At 49.0% G+C, this 17,105-nt stretch overlaps 1 protein-coding gene and 1 long non-coding RNA gene across 2 annotated transcripts; one reads left to right on the forward strand and one right to left on the reverse strand.

Annotated features, from left to right (window-relative positions):
- Positions 1–1,331: 1,331 nt before the first annotated feature.
- Positions 1,332–8,347, forward strand: LOC140261177 (uncharacterized). The gene is made up of 4 exons (XR_011905674.1): positions 1,332–1,494; positions 2,425–2,543; positions 2,850–2,970; positions 8,045–8,347. It is a non-coding gene; the product is annotated as an uncharacterized lncRNA (long non-coding RNA).
- A 328-nt stretch (positions 8,348–8,675) lies between these two features.
- Positions 8,676–11,272, reverse strand: LOC140261176 (olfactory receptor 14J1-like). The gene has a single exon (XM_072354347.1). The coding sequence runs from the start codon at positions 11,231–11,233 to the stop codon at positions 10,268–10,270; it is 966 nt and encodes a 321-aa protein (XP_072210448.1). The 5' UTR covers positions 11,234–11,272; the 3' UTR covers positions 8,676–10,267.
- Between the last annotated feature and the right edge of the window lie 5,833 nt (positions 11,273–17,105).

The raw sequence follows: 17,105 nt of genomic DNA on the forward strand, positions 1-17,105 counted from the left end.
CCCAAGTTCTGAGGGCTCTCTCCACAGGAGCTTTCCCTGCTCTTGGAAAGAGCTTCACTCTTCCTAAGATTGCCTCGATCCCCCAGATCTCCCTTTGGACAGGAACCCTGCAGAAATCATCCACAAGTGAAAAGTCAGGAGGGAGAAGTACATTCCCAGCTTTCTTCTGCCATGCAATTGAGTCTGCTGTGGAGGGAAAGGTCTGGGAATCAGCTGGCTGCAAGAACGTCCCAACGCCAGCTGCAGCTTGTGTCTGACTGCCGTGGCTCGTGTCAGCAAGTGCTCTTCTCCATCTCCTCAGTAGCTCTGCACCCAGCCATCCGTGCGGCACTGAGGCACAAGTTGAGCTCTGTTTGCCCTCTCCTTCCTTTTGAATGGCGTTTCATCATCCTCACCCAAACACGGGTTGGAATCTCCACAAGAACCTCTTTCCCCTGGGAACAGCCATGCGGAGGGGCACTGCTGGAGCTGGGAACTCCTCCCCAGCCCAGCATTTCGGTTGGGACACCTCCCAGCAGCCAGCCAGCACCAAACCCAGCTCACCTGTTGGGCCCGCTCAGCCTAAGCTGCGCCCAGCTCACCAGCACAGCACAGCAGTGCTTCTGACAGGCTCTGCCAGGGTGATCTGTTCCAAGGAAGGCACAGAGCTCAGTCTCCGCGTGAGCACCAGCTCTGCTCACCAGCTGTGGGACAGATGCTCCCACCATGGCAACCACTGTGACCTCAGCAAGTGCTCGCATGGCTTCTGCGCTTTCATCATAAGGGAAGGGAATGGACGCCTCCTAGATCCAAATTGTAGGAAACCAACGCCAGGGTCACCCCATGGGGTGATCTGAAGTCAAACAGCAGGGAAGTGAAGGTGACTCTTGTGCAGCCCATTAAAAACCAGTCAAGATCAATGTGGCCTCATAGTGGTCAATGGAGTCCAAGGGAAGCTAGTAGGAATGAATAGGAATGCACATCTGTATGCCCCAAGGCTGGTGCTCGCCTCTCTGACTGTGGCATTATGGGATTTCTGCATACAAGCAACCAGACAAGGCTGAGCACACTCTCGTCTCTTGGCCATTCCCAGAAAGACCCAGAAGAGCTCAGTGTTCTCCTGCTGTTAGTTTCCATCCTCCAAGCACTTCCAAAGGCACGCTGCTCTGCAGAAAAAGCTGAGCTGTCCAGACAGTTTGCTCAGGAAGAATGCAGCAGTACCAGCGCACTTCATCCTGGGGGATCCGAATGCATTTGTGAAGAGGGAAAGCAGAGGGAAGAGAGAAAAAACAACAGGCAATAGCACTGCTGTCCACAGGGGGCGGGGCTTGAGGCAGGGCCTGTGCCAGAGGGGTCCTGCACAGTTAGAGCCAGCTCAGGGCCCAGAGCAGAGGGGGAGCAGGCAGAGGCAGGGCCTTGGGGCCCAGCATGGAGGAGGACCAGGCACGGCTGGGGTCACCTCAGGGCCCAGACCGGAGAGGGACCCGGCACAGCTGAGGCCACTGCAGGGCCCAGGTGAGAGGGGAACCCGGCACAGTCGGGGCTGCTTTGGGGCCCGGGCCGGAAGGGGGCCCGGCACAGCCAGGGCCTTGTGGCAGCACTCAGACTGCAAAGTTCAGCCTTGAACCAGAACCTCAAACGGTAACTGCAGTGAAAGGCAGGAGCAGATACGGCTGCTTTACTCTGCTTTAATTTCCTAGGAACATTCCTTGCTCCAACAGCCTGTTTGTGGCCACGCAATGCCAGCTGTCCTCCTGACAGTTCCTACCCATCCTTCCCCGAGTCCTTCTGCTAAGCACTGCTGAGTGCAGCTGAGTGACTGGCAGGGCTGCAGCCTGGCTGCACCTCTCCTACAGCTCATGTTTGAGGGCTGACTGCCCCTGGGTGGGATTTTTTTCTGATGATTTCTCCTCTGTGGAGTTTGTTCTGTGCGATTCCGTCCTCAGAGGTGGGTGAGCCATTCTTTTCCTTTCCCATTGTGCCAGTATTTCTGCTCTTACAGATGCTATGTGTTTTGTTGTATTTTTTTTTCTATTTGTTTTGTGGGTTTTTGTTGTTTTTTTTTTTTTGTTGTTTGTTTGTTTTTAAACTTTGATTCTCTGGTCTTTGCCTTGCTTTTTTGCTTTATTTTTCTTTTATTGCTATTTTTTTATTTTATTTTATTTTATTTTTTTCTTTTGTTGTGTCATGTTCTGCTTTACGGTGACATTTGCAAGAGATTGTGAATTCTCCTGGTTCAAACTGCAGTCAGCTTAATCAGATGTGTAAGAAATATATAAGGGCCGCTGAGGCCAGGCTGGATTTGCATTTCTTTATGAACTGGGGTGTTGCTGCAGATGCACTTGTCTGCTGTTTTGTCTCTTTTGTGGTTATTCAAGAATATTAGATCATGCTATGTCAGTGTTTGTGGCCATCCTGCTTTCTCTTCTCTATCTTGCGGGTCAGCTCATGCAGGTCAGCTCGTGCTAGAAGTCGATGGTATCAGTGTATGAATCGAGGTCAGTTTAGGAGTAGCTGCTGATGGAAGGAATCAAGACCAGGCTGATAAATGGAAGCATCTCCTGGTAAGGTGTCAGAGGTGGCAATAATGATGTCTGTCATCATAAAAACCAGAGGGCAGGCTCATCCAAGTGCTTGCTGATTGATGCTTGGGAGTATCGTGTTCTCCAGCTGAACAATAAGAAAGCTAAATATGCTGAGCCATTACAGCTTGTGCTGAAGTTGTGAATGTGTTCCCAGATGTTTCCTTTAGTGGTAAATCATGTTCTGGCACTGTGATAGTCCTATCTGTGGCATGATCTGGAGAACCGTGTCTGGTTGCAAGCCTTGTGTGCCTGTTTCCATGAACCTTGCTTTCTTTCTCTCTTCAGAGTAAGCGCAGGGTGCTTCCTTGCTGTTGGTGGATTCATCCAGGCTGTCAGAAGGCCAATTGCAATATTCATAACACGGAGGGACACAATGGGAATGGACTGTCGTTACCACCAGGCAAAAGTGAGTTTCTTATGTCATGAATGATCTAATTTTGATTGGTGGTAGAGGATGTCACAAAACCATTTATTTGGAAACGCAGGGAAGAGTGACGAGAAGTGCAAAGGTAGTTTCTGTTTTGGCTGTCAAAACGGTGGAGTTTTTTTGGGAGGGCAATGTCTGGGCTTCCTGTAAGCAGAGAGATTGGGCTTTGCTTGCTGCTTTGTTGTGCCTACCTGCGTGCTCCCTGTGCTTGCTGCGTCTGATACCAGTGGTCATGGAACAGGCTCCCCGGGGCCGTGGGCCTGGCCCTGAGCTGCTGCAGCTTAAAGGCCGCTTGAATTTGTGTTGTCCTTCCTGGATCATTGGGTTGGACTTGATGATCCTTGTGGTTCCCTTATAACTTGGGATATTCTGTGGTTCTATGATCATGGTGGTTTGTATGGGAATTACCAGATGATTTTCCCCCCCAGTTTTTTTTATGGCATTTGAACTCCTAGTTTCAATTCTAAATGTGGGAGAGGAGTTAGATAAGGGTAGGGTAAGGTGCTTCTTATTTTTCTATTCTCCTAGGTGACTGTGTATTTTCTGCCAATGCTGTGGTAGCTCTGTAGCTGGGGATGTTCCTAATGCTCATGAAAAGGCTCTGCTGGCAGCACAGAATTTGACCATTGGATTGCCCGCTGGATTCATTTCTGTAGATTGAACAAACCATCTCAGAAAGCATACAGTCAGTTTGTTTTTTGAAAGGCTGTCAGCTTTTAGGTCGCTGAGAAGTCTTGATTTATCAGTCACTAGCAGCTTGCTGGAGCTTGAAGTAGTTGAATCGTCCCATACAGAGCTGCTCAATAAAACCTTATAATCACTTTGGCATTGTAGCTCTGAGATGGGCTATACCGCTGGTGTAGATGCCTGTGCTGCAGATGGCATCCTTCCTCATCCTTCTCCTCCCAGCAGTGCTCCTCATTGGCAGAAGGTATCACCATCAGCTTTCTACCTCACACAGCAGTTATTATCTGAGCAGGGACTCGGTCGCTTCCCAGTTTCTCTGTGGCACCCCCTTAAGCTGTTTCTGTTCTCTCCTTTTCTGTTGGTGTTCTGTGTAGTCTTCATTTTGCCCTAGGATGCCAGGCCACTTGAAAAGAGTTTTCATATTATATCCATCCTGATTTCTTTACTTATGGTTCTTTTTTTTATTATTATTACTTCTTTTCTTTTATTTCAAATGAGGAACACTCTGGAATCTTCTGCAGCAACCGTCATTTCAGACTTGTATGTTGTTTATCTGTGTAATAAATTATTCTTCTAAAGGCTGTTGTTCTCTAATGTGTTCAGTGCAGGATCAGTCTCTGTCCTTAGTCCTCCCTGCTTTGCTGTCCTGTACAGATTGAGCTGTGTTTCTCTTCAGCCTGCTTTCCTTCCAGTGCTGACAGTCATGGGGAGCTCCTAGTTGTGTGCTGCTGTATTGTTTTCTTGACGCATACCTTCTTGATGTATAGCAGGTGCTGGTGATAGCAGAGCCCCTGTTCTCTGTGAGCAGCTTGTGCTTAGCCAGCATTGATTGAGCTCTGATCTGCAAACCTTGTGAGAAGATGGAACAGAGCTTCCAGCTACTTCTGTGGAGTTGTGGTTTGCACTGCTTTGACTTTAGTCCTGCTGGGCAGTGATGGACAAGGCAGAGGTGTTGGGATACTGAGAAAAGTGCTTGTGTTTGGAACTCTGGATTTTATTTACTTATTTTTTTTATCTAGTGATCACTGGGGACCACTGAAGTTTATCAAAGGAGCCTCAGTGGTGTGGTTGCCTCAGGTGTACCTGATCTCACAATAGTATGTGGCCTTTTAGCAGAGTTTGGGCTCTGACTCCTCAAAACAGTGACTGGAAGGAGCTGCAGGTGATAGCAAGGCTAATCCAGTAAGCTTTTGATGAAGCTGTCACAGAAGAGTTGTGCAGTGTACGTTACTGAGACCTTCCTTCCTCTGTGTTTGATGCAGCAGATGCTGTTAGGTAGGGATGTTAAGGCTTTGGATATGACAAGTTGGGATCCTGTTGTGAGCCCAAATTCAGCAAATGATTACTGCTAAACAGGGGCCTCGGGCATATGTTTTAAGTTTCTCTGTTTCCTGTAGGACTTAAACACGTGATTATAGCTTTGCAGAGTTTATATGGCCCAGGAGCCATGTTTTTCATAGGGGAAAGATGTGCTTGAGTATCTTGTGTGCTCTTTTGGCAAGGACGTGGTAAAAACCAGTCCTGGATGTTTGGCGTGGGAGCAGCAGTGAGAGAGGCGAGCCAAGTGGTGGTAGGAGTCCTGAGCCATGGGGTTTCTGTGCCTCTGTCTTGATCCAAGTGCTTTGGAAATGTCCAGATTAGCTTTGGCTAAGCCTCTGAGCTTCTGGATGCTTCTCATAACCAGTTCAAACCTCTCAAAAGCTTGAGGATTGTCCATCGCTAATTTTCAAATGAATTGCATGGGGAAATGGAAAATAAACAGAAAACCCTCAAGTTGAAGTACTTGTTATTTCAAGAATAGAAAAGATAATGAACGTGCCAGTAGTGTTTCATTGTTACGGAGGAGCACAAAGTAGTGGCCAAGCGATAGGAGAAATAATCGATGTGATTGTGATCGATGGTTCTGTGTCAGGGTGGAGGCTGATCACAAGTGGTGTCCCTCAGGGTTTGGTCTTGGGACGGATGCTCTTCAACATCAGTGACATAGATGATGGCATCGAGTGCACCCTCAGCAGGTTTGCAGATGATACAAACTGAGCAGTGCAGTCGATACACTTTGCCTTTGCCTTTGCAGAGGTTGCACTGCACACTGGGGCCTGCTTTTCCTGCAGTGACCTGCATGGCCTGGCAGCAGGTCAGGCAATGATATTTCTCAAACAGCAAAGGCATGGGTTCTCTTTTTCAAGGAGTGGCAAGGGCTGCCTGAAGGCACTGAAATTTGATAACTCTGCACTACTCAGGAGAACTACTCAGAACTGATCTGTGTACTGGCCTTTGAGGCACAAAGAGGTTTGTAAGACCTGTGGAGGTTCTTAAGTACCTGAATAAACTATTACAGCACTATTTTTTCTGCCTTCAAGGAAACAGACACAACTTACCTCTGGGTTTCCCCAGAGGCACAAAAGCACTATCTGCCCAATCATCTGGATAAGGAGCTCCAACATCATCATCTAAAATCAAGAACAGATGAGAGATGTTCCCATTGTGTGTTGCAGTCCTTAGTGACTGGGGACTGGTCGGGTAATGGGATGGGAGACTCAGGCCGTGATTGCCAAAGCTACAGAATGTCCAGGGTGGCACTCAGCAGCTTTTCAAATAGTCTCTCCAGGCCACTTGCAACACACCTCTGGGACCGCATGGAGGGGTATGCAGCCCGTCAAGGCTTTCTTACTGGGAGATCCCTGCTGGATCTCCTGCTAAAGCACCAGAGGAAACGATGCCTGTTTCTTCCTTTGGGCTCCAGCTGGGGGTCTCTGTTGGGAACTGGGATTTGTCTGTGTGGAGCACCAGGAAGCTGGAGCAGAAATGCTCACGCTTTTCCCAGCACACTTCTTCTGAGCTCTCCCATAGGACACCTCCAGGGTGGGCTCAGCCAGCAGCAGAGCCATGGCCTGGCATGGCTGGAGCCAGCCCTGGGGGGAGCGGTGCTTCCACAACCCACACCCGGCTCCTGGGGTGCTGCTGGCCCCCTTCCCAACAAACCCCCATGGAAAGGCAGCCCCAGGGCAGTGTGGCACAGGGCCGCAGGGACAACAGCCTGGACCTCTGGCCTGTGGTGCCGCTTGGTCCCATCTCTGCCCACCCACCTGCTGCTGGAGCTCGCCACGGTGCAGCACAAGTCTTATGGGAACACATGGCCAGCAGAAGGAGGATAGCAAGGTGGGTGGGGGACACAGCCCCCCACCCTCGTGCCATGTTGCCACCACCACCGCTGTAGCCACAGCAAGTGCTGCTGCTAGGGCCAGCACGGAACAGCTGGGGCACACTGTGACCTCTCAGAACACAACGGGCATTGTGACCCCACAACCCCCCCCCAGGATGCAATCTGTTCCACCACGAGGGCCAGCTTCCCCCTGGGCTTGTGTGCACTGTTGTGGTGGGTGAGGACTGGCACTCATCTAAAGCAGCAGGAGACCACAGCTGAGGTTTTCATGCTTACATCATGGAAACAGAACCATGGAAAGGCTTGGGTGGGAAGAAATGTTAGAGACCCAGAGGTGATGTCAAAGGATAAAGAAAATCACTTTAATGTTGTTTTTATTGCTTCATCCAAATCAAGAGGTTTAGATTTGACTTTCAGTGGCACCAAAGAAGCCGTTTCTTCAGTGATTCTTCAGATATTTGTTATCACAATCTCTAACAAAAATGGCAAATTGAGCCATATGTGTAGCATCAACAGTTCAGTTGATTGCCAGAGCATTTTGATGGTTGACTACTGGATCAGCTTGATTGCCTGGCACTGGTTTGTTGAGACAGAATGATTTTAGAAAAATCCATTTGTTTTTTCAGGACAAATTCTATCTGCCATGCCAATTTGGATCAAAAGATGTCACAAATTCAATTTCGGAGTGTGAGTGTGTCACAATTCCTGTTAGAATACATCATTAACTCTATTTTGGAGTGTGAGAATGTCATAGATTGGGCCAAAATAGAGTCATAAACGCAACTTCTGAGAGTGACAACTTCCCTATTCATGTCAAAATTAAATAAATCAAAATAAAATAAATAAATCCAATTTTGGAGTGTGAGTATGTCACAGTTTGGGTCAAGACATGTCACAAATGCAGTTTTTGTTGTGCAAAGGCCACAATTTGGGTCCAAACATATCATTAATCCTATTTCAGAGAATGAGAATGTCAGCTTGGGTCAAAGTACATCATAAACCCCATTTCTGAGAGGGAGAATGTCACAGTTCCATTCATAATATGTATAAACCCAGTTTTGCAGTGTGTGATGGCCACAGTTCTGATCAAAGTATGTCATAAGCCCAATTTTGGAGTGTGAGAATGTCACAGTTTGGGTCAAAATATCTCATTGATCCTATTTCAGAGAATGAGAACGTCACAGTTACTTTTATTCTCCCCAGGGTCTGCAGGCCTTTTTCCACTTGCACGCTGCACTCGCTTGTCCAGTGCGTGACACAGAGCCCAACTGAAACACCTGCTTGCAAAATAAGTCTTTGTCAAATCAAGATAAACGACCAAGGTCACCTCTCTACAAAGTAAGTTATTTGTGACTACAGCCACAAACAGCAGCTCCATTAAAACTATCAGAATGCTTTCTTCCATCCCAGGACTGTTCTTCAATCACAGGCCTTCAGGTCCCCGACAAAGCTCCCTGGGAATGTCACCCCAAGAATGGGGTTATATGGGGGGATATGTGATCTTATGGGGTTATATGGGGGGGATATGGGGTTATATGGGGTCTTCTGGGGTATTATAAGGTCTTATAGGGTTATATGGGGGGATATGGGATCCTATGGGGTTATATGGGGGGGATATGTGATCTTATGGGGTTATATGGGGGGATATGGGGTTATATGGGGTCTTGTAGGGTCTTAAAAGGTCTTATAGGGTTATATGGGGGGATATGGGATCTTATGGGGTTATATGGGGGGGATATGTGATCTTATGGGGTTATATGGGGGGGATATGTGATCTTATGGGGTTATATGGGGGGAGATATGGGGTTATATGGGGTCCTATGGGGTCTTATAAGGTCTTATAGGGTTTTATGGGGGGATATGGGGTCTTATGAGGTCTTATAGGGTTATATGGGGTTATGTGGAGTTATATGGGGATGATTGATTGAGGAGATTGAGTGCACCCTCAGTAAGTTCGCAGATGACACCAAGTTGGGAGGGATTGTAGATCTGCCTGAGCAGAGATGGGCACTACAGAGGGACCTGGATAGACTCGATCGATGGGCCAAGGTTAACGGTGTGAGTTTCAATAGGACCAAGTGTCAAGTCCTGCATTTTGGTCACAACAACCCCAGGCAACCCTACAGGCTTAGGGAGGTGTGGCTGGAAAGCTGCCTGATGGAAAGGGACCTTGGTGTGCTGATGGACAGTCGGCTGAATATTTGCCAGCAGTGTGCCCGGGTGGCCAAGAGGGCCAATGGCATCCTGGCTTGGATCAGGAATGGCGAGCAGGACTAAGGAAGTCATCCTGCCCCTGTACTTGGCATTGGTGAGACCTCACCTCGAGTACTGTGTTCAGTTTTGGGCACCTCAGCACAAAAAAGACATGGAGGTGCTGGAGCAGGTCCAGAGAAGGGCAACGAGGCTTGTGAAAGGCTTGGAGAGTCAACCCTATAAGCAGAGGCTGAGGAAGCTTGCGCTGTTTAGTCTGGGGAAAAGGAGGCTGAGGGGAGACGTTATCACTCTCTTGCAGTATCTGAAGGGTGCTTACAGTGAGAGCAGGACAAGTCTCTTCTCACTGGTAACAAGTGACAGGATGAGAGGAAATGGCCTCAAGCTGTGCCAGGGCAAGTTCAGGTTGGACGTTAGGAAACACTTCTTTACAGAAAGGGTAGTTAAACACTGGAATGGGCTCCCAGGGAGGTGGTTGAATCACCGTCACTGGATGTGTTTAAGAGCTGTTTGGATGTGGTGCTCAGAGATATGATTTAGCAGAGGGTTATTAGAATTAGGGTACTGGTTAGGCTGTGGTTGGACTTGATGATCTTCAAGGTCTTTTCCAACCAGGGTAATTTTGTGATTCTATGATTCTATGAAGCTTGGAAACGTCTGATGTGATAACCCATATCCAAGAACTTGTCCTGTGCAGGGTCTCATAGGGAAATGAGCAAGAGGGGACATGATAAGCAACATGCAAACCAGCTGCTGCTGCTGGCCTCTCAGAGGCACTGGCAGATGTGAGCCTGAAAGCACAGACCCCAGCCAGGAGCCCAGGGATGGCCTGTCAGCTGCTGCAGGCTGAAGTCACTGCACATTCTGATGAACAGCTGTGTGCTTCCTGCTGGACTGTGGGTATCTGAGAACATCTGACCTCGTCAGCTCCAAAAGAAGGAGGACAGACAGACTCACTGCATGTCCTTTATTCTGTGAGGTTCACAGAGAGCCTGGTTCATTATGTACAGTGTGTATGGGCTATACTAGAAAGGTACAAACTGAGTAGGAATTGATTTGACTAATATATATATAAAGAAAAATAATGAATTACACATATATATGATATCTAAGGTTCATTCCAACTTGCACGATACTATGATAATATGATGATACTATGATATAAAATGAACAGAACAATCAATAAAAGATAGCTTGATTCAGAAAGAAGCTGCATTACATGTCATGAATCTGAAAATATGGGCAGTTCACTGCTTTTGAAACACATCTGGTCATCACTTTCCTCACTCCATCCTTGACCTCCCTGTTCCTCATGCTGTATATAATAGGGTTCAGTGTTGGAGGTACCACTGTGTACAGAAGTGCCACCGTCAGGTCCATGGATCGAGAGGAGACAGAGGGGGGCTTCAGGTAGGCAAAAAAGGCAGTGCTGAGAAACAGGGAGACCACGGCCAGGTGAGGGAGACACGTGGAGAAGGCTTTGTGCCGTCCCTGCTCAGAGGGCATCCTCAGCACGGCAAGGAAGATCTGCACATAGGACACAACTATGAAAACAAAGCACCCAAACCATAAACAGGCACTAAAAATGACAAGCACAACTTCCCTGAGATTTGATTCTGAGCAGGAGAGCTTGAGGATCTGGGGGATTTCACAGAAAAACTGGTTGATAACATTGCCGTGGCAGAGAGGCAGTGAAAACGTACTGGCAGTGTGCAGCAGGGAATAGAGAGCCCCCGCGCCCCAGGCAGCTGCTGCCATGGTGGCACAAGCTCTGCTGTCCATCAAGGTCCCGTAGTGCAGGGGCTTGCAGATGGCAACGTAGCGGTCATAGGACATGATGGTGAGAAGGGAAAACTCTGCTGAGATGAAGAAGAAAAAGAAAAAGAGCTGTGCAGCACATCCTACGTAGGAGATGGCCCTGGTGTCCCAGAGGGTGTTGGCCATGGCTTTGGGGAGAGTGGTGGAGATGCAGCTCAGGTCCAGGAGGGCCAGGTTGAGCAGGAAGAAGTACATGGGGGTGTGCAGGCACTGGTCGCAGGCTACGGCTGTGCTGATGAGGCCGTTGCCCAGGAGGGCAGCCAGGTAGATGCCCAGCAAGAGCCAGAAGAGCAGGAGCTGCAGCTGCCGCGTGTCTGCCAACGGCAGCAGGAGGAACTCACTGATGGAGCTGCTGTTGGGCATCTGCTGTTCCTGGGCTTGGAGTCCTGCTCAGAGTGCAGAAGATAACGACATGTCCAGACCGTTCTGAGACACTTGTCCTGCTATAATATAATAATTTTCCTTTTCCTTTGGATACTATTCATTTAAATCCGGAACTTGAATTCACTTTCATGAGTTTCACCATCCCTTAAGGAGTAGAAGATTCAGGAGCTCTTTGTTTCTTCTAATTTCCTAATCATGCCCAAGCCTCCTGGATATTTTCCTCTTACTCCAACTGCTCTTCAGGACCCCAGCCCCAGTCTGTGTGCACTTTCATTTGTCTTAGAAAAATCTGCCTGTTTGCAGGACAAGTGAAATATTAATGTCTGCAGAAAACAAAGAGAACAGAAACTGATCACATCATTTCAGGAAGGAGAGGCTGAAAGTACAACCTGTGTGATTGTTGAGAAAACAGCGGATAGACGGAAGAAACACTGATGTGTCTCATAGCTGTGTACAAATTTGACAGCCCCTATGAGACTTCTGCCTCCAATTCTTTTTTCCTTCCCTCAGAACAGTAAATGAAAAGTACCTGCCCTGGCTCTCCTCTTGCAAAGCACCCTCACAAACATCCTGTTGTGCAGTGGAGCTGTGATCCCCCTGCCCCAGGCAGCAGCTGTGGCAGCACAAGCCCTGCTGGGGGGCTCCTTCCCCCCACACGTCTTCCCGCAGCACCCTGGGCAGCTCCCCGGGCAGGATGAGTGCTGAGCCTGGCAGGCGGCAGAGTCCCATAGCCGGCTCACAGCCCCTGGGGCACAGCTGGGACCCTGCTCTGCAGGACAGCCCGGGACACCCGCCTGCAGCCCTGACTGCACAGCCTGCAGCCGTGCTGGGACACGCAGCACTCAGAGCTGTGCTCTGACGCTGCAGCACGGAAGCCCTCAGCTGGAGTATTTTTCCACAGTAAAGAAACATGCAGTGTATGCATCCAGATCTGCTATGGGATGTCCCAGTTTAGATAACCCTCTATGAAAAGCATCGTCTGCAGTGAGACTTACCGTGTCATGGTCTGTTGCAATGCTCCTGCAGTGATCTCACAGCCTGCTCACACCGTTCACATCCTGCAAGCTCTCCCCCTTTCTGTCCTCTCCTCCCGTTACCTGCAGGCTGTGCTGTCCTGGGTACAGCTGTCTCCATACAGCACCACCCACTTTTATGAGCTCCCTGTGTCCCAGGAGCCCGGCCCAGCTCAGCAGCAGAGGATGTCATGTTTATCCTTCCCACTCGTGTCCCCTGAGATGTCCCTGGCTCTTCTTGGCCAACAGCTCCTGAAAGACAACAGCATCATGACTGTACTTTGAAATCACTGAATTAAACACCGGATTTCAAGTGGTCAGTGATTAAATCTAGACATATGGGGAGTCCTACGAGAGACCGTTTGATGAAACAAAAAGGGCACCCAGAGAACGACAGAGAGGGGTGGACTTCCCTGTGCAGGGCAGTGATCCAGCTGAGTAACTGCAGGCATCTCATCCCTAAAGGGAAAACCTGGGGCTGAAATGGGGTTCAAAGAGTTGGGAAAAAGGAGTTGAAGACAAAGATAGAAATCAATGAGAATGTGTTAACCCTTCTTGATGTGTGAAATACTCACGAGTCCTGTTCAGTTTTAAGTTGATACCTCCCAACTACCTGGCTGATCCATCCCAGGGAGATTACTGGAATTTGCTCCATTCCTCAAAAGTCTGATGGACTTTGTTGTCAAATCTGTCACCGTGATTCTATCTATCCCATCCTACCTGTGTATCACTCATTTCTTGTACAGATATTCCCTGTGAAAGACAAAACTCAAGAAGCAGGTTGGATATGGAATCACTGTATTGTAAATGTTGATCACTGTATTTTTATTTTACTGTTCATCCAATGTCCTTTCCTTCCATTTGCTGGCAAAAAAAAAAAAAAAAAAAAAAAAAAGGAATTCTTTCCTTGCCCTTGTGCAGCTGGTTCTCTGTGGAAAGCCAGAGGAGATGAGTGATGTGAGGAAGAGTGATGCAAGTCCCATGGGGCCAATGTGAGTAGAATTGGGTTGGGAAGGTTGAGAATGAACTTTGTTCACACAGTAACAGAATAGAACCCATTTGGGACACCCTGGAGTGACATGAGTTGCAAAGTGCTGCTTTAATGACTTGTTTAAACCCAACTGTAAATAAATAAATAAATGTCTGACAGATTCTTGATCTTTAAGCTCTCTCCAGATATCTCTCCATTTTGCTGAACAAGTTCTGAAAATCTGAAGAAGATAACAGGAAGGCACAGGAGGGCTCTTGAGGTGGTAAGGGGCCCCAGGGGGCATTTGCTGCCAAGCACATCTACCTCCAGTGCAGAGAGAAGTTTGCACAAAGTGCTCAACGAGACAAAGTCAGAAATAGCAGTGAAGCTTCTTGGAGTATGAATGGTATGGGTCCACTGAGGGCCATTAACAAGCAAGCTTCCCAAGGGACTTGTTAGAACAGATAATTGGAAGCCATGACTACAGGCAGGCAAAGCCACTGGCATGGTGACTCTAATGCAGAGAAACTCCTCCTTTGTCTTATGAAGCAGACAGGCCATGACCTGATTCCCAGACCCTTGGCAGGGAGATTTTGTCCCTCATGTTGCCTTAGGGCCCTGCCTGGGCAGTGGAGGGAGGTTTGTATGATGTCAAATGAAAGTCACAGGGACAGAAGATCCCAGGCTCTGCATGGGGTGCAAGGACGCTGTGAGGTTCATGTCCCATGTGTGCCCAGTGTCTCATCGCAGGATGTGGGATGTGAGAAGGGCCCAGTATGAACATGTATTCAATCCCAATGAACCTCTGAACTTCAGGTCTCTCGGTTTCAGTGCCCTCCTTTGCACACCCTCCCATAGTTTGATGTCCTTTATGTTCTGCGGTGCCCAAATTTGCACCCAGTGCTACAGATATGGCTGTAGCAATGCAGAGCAGAGAGGGACAATCCTTTCTGTCACCCAGCTGGCAATACCTTGCTTGATGCACTCCAGAGGACTGTTGGCCTTCCTGGCTGCCTGGGCACACTGCTGACTCACGTTCAATTTGATGTTGAACAGGACCCCCAGTCCTTCTCAGTCAGACCACTCTCCAGTGTCCCATATCCAGTCAGTGTGTATGTTCAGGGTTGACCCTACCCAGGAGCACAATCAGGCACTTGTTCTTGTTATACTTGATGCCCAGTACTCTGACCCAGTTCTCCATCTCTCTGCAAGTCCTCTCCACCCTCAGTGGAGGCAACAGCACCTCCTCATCTGGTATCATCAACAAACCTGCTCAGAACATCTTCTAGTCCTGCATGCAAGTCATCCACAAAAATTCGAAAGAGAAGTGGCCCTAAAATGGAGTCCTGGGGAACCCTGATAGTGACCATCTACCAACCTGATGGAACCCACTAACTATAATCCTTTGGGCCTGAATGGCCAACTGCTCAGCCACCACGTTCTGTTTCTGTCTAGCCGTATGCAGTACATTCTGCCCAGAAGGGTGCTGTGAGAAACAGTATCAGAAACTCTACTCAAATCCTCAACGATAACATCAACTGGCTTGGTCAACTAAATAGATAACCTTGTGATAAAAGGGCCTTAATGTAAACAGGACCTTTCCCCTGGGAGCTTGTGTTGGCTGTGACCAATTACAGAGTGACCCTTCAGCTGCCTTAAACAGTGTGGGAAATCCCTGAGATAGACACCTCCTTCCTGAGCATCAGCTCATGCGGGGCGGACAGGGTGCGACAGCGGCATCGTCTGAGGGCAGAGCTTGGGGTTGCTGTAGGCCAAGTGCAGGACGTGGCACTTGGTCTTGTTGAACCTCATCCCATTGGCTTCAGCCCAGCTTTCCAGCCTGTCTAGATTTCTCTGTAGGGCCTCGCTACCCCCAGGTAGATCCACACTCCCAGCCAATTTGGTGTCATTTACAAACTTACTGAGGGTGCACTCGATGCCCTCATCCAGGTCATCAATAAAGATACTGAAGAGGACAGGCCCCAGCACCGACCCCTGGGGAGCACCACTCGTGACTGGTCACCAGCTGGATTTAACTCCATTCACCACCACTCTCTGAGCCCAGCCCTCCAGCCAGCTCCTTACCCAGCCGAGACTGTACCCATCCAAGCCACGGGCTGCCAGCTTCTGCAGGAGAATAGCATGGGAGACAGTGTCAAAGGCTTTGCTGAAGTCTAAGTAGAGCACATCAATAGGCTTTCCCTCATCCACCAGATGGGTCACTAGATCATAGAAGCAGATCAGGTTGGTCAAACAGGACCTGCCCTTCAGGAACCCATGCTGGCTAGGCCTGATTCCCCAGTTGTCCCGCACATGCCACATGAAGTTCCTCAAAACAATCTGTTCCATAACCTTCCCTGGTACCGAGGTCAGACTAACGGGTCTGTCGTTCCCCAGATCCTCCTTACAGCCTTTCTTGTAAATGAGAATCACACTGACAAGCCTCCAGTCTTCTAGGACCTCACCAGTCAACAAATAGCACTGATAGATGATGGAAAGTAGCTTGGCTATCACCTCTGCCAGTTCTCTCAGCACTCTCAGGTGAATGTCATCTGGACAGTTGTGACAGTCCAGTTGGACTAGTAAGTCTCTGACTATTTCTTCCAGAATCATGGGTGTTTAGTCTGCTCCTCTGGTTGGTCTTCCCCTATGTAGGGCAGTGGTCCAGCTGAGGCAGTGCAGGCGTCTCATCTGTAGAGATTTCACCCTGGGCTGAAATGGGATTCAGCTCCCTACGGACCCTCAGGAGCTGGGATCCCTCTGCTTCAGTTCAGATGTGCACAAGGTGTTGCCTGCATGTGAGCTCCTGCTCTGAGTCCTTCAGCAGGGAGGCAGTTGCTCACACACAGTAGAGCTGCTGCCTGGAAGAATCACATCCATACAGCATGGCAGGCTTTGGCTGGTTAGTGTGCAAAGCCGGGAAAACTAGCAGGCTGTGGCTCTGAGGCATGCAAAGGAAGTCCCAGTGTAAGTGACATCACCAGGGCTGCTGGAACCTGTGTGTGGTCACGCTGCTTTTCCATGACGGTAGCAGGCCCGACTGAAGGGGAGCTTTGCTTCCATGTTTGGTACTGGATAAAGCATGTTGCAGGGGGGCAGACAGTCTTGCCAAAGAGGCCTGTGGAACACCACCATTGACTGCACAAGTCCTTTTGTGCCTCCTTGAACCCTGGCCAGGCTTTGTGGAGAAAGCCAATAGAAGAAAGAGGGCACTGGTTATTTCCCCAGACTGCTACCTAGATTGCTTTATTCAGTGGTATAAAGGCTGGACCTGCTTACAGTGGCTGTGGATGCCTCATCCGTGGGATGGATGCATTGCAGTGCAAGTTCCCCATGGCTGGGAGAGGTTCTCCATATCGTCATTGCAAATGGAGCTCCCCAGTGAGTGCAGATCTGAGTGATGGGAAAGTGTTGGGTCAGCTGGTGATGTATCTTAATCACTGAGCTCAAGTAGCAATGATTAGGCCCATTGCCTCACTTACTTCCTTTACTGCTTTTGACTACAGACACTGCTTTATTTTCTGTATGCTATTGTAATGGGCAGTAGAAGAAGCCTATCCCTTATGTTGGTGTCTGTGTCCTTCCTGTTGACCGCCTGGACTGGCACAGCAGTATTAGCACGTGATGGGCACATAACTTGGACATCAGGAACATGACTTGTAAGGCCAGCATCAAGAGCGTATCCTTTGGAGAGAGACTGAGAGACTTTGGCTTGTTGAGCCTGGAGAACAGAAGGCTCTGGGGAAACCATGTGGCTGCCTTTCAGTAGACAGGGCCTCAATGGTCAGCTATTTCCAACCCCCTGCTGCGGCCAACAGTGAGGTCAGGCTCTAGGTCAGGTTGCCCAGGGTGCCACCCAGCCTGAACT

The sequence above is a fragment of the Excalfactoria chinensis genome, chromosome 20 (genome assembly GCF_039878825.1).
Source record: "Excalfactoria chinensis isolate bCotChi1 chromosome 20, bCotChi1.hap2, whole genome shotgun sequence".
Lineage (NCBI taxonomy): Eukaryota > Metazoa > Chordata > Aves > Galliformes > Phasianidae > Excalfactoria > Excalfactoria chinensis.

Coding starts and splice junctions, on each gene's coding strand:
- LOC140261176 (XM_072354347.1), bottom strand. CDS start 11,233: ATGCCCAACAGCAGCTCCATCAGTGAGTTCCTCCTGCTGCCGTTGGCA.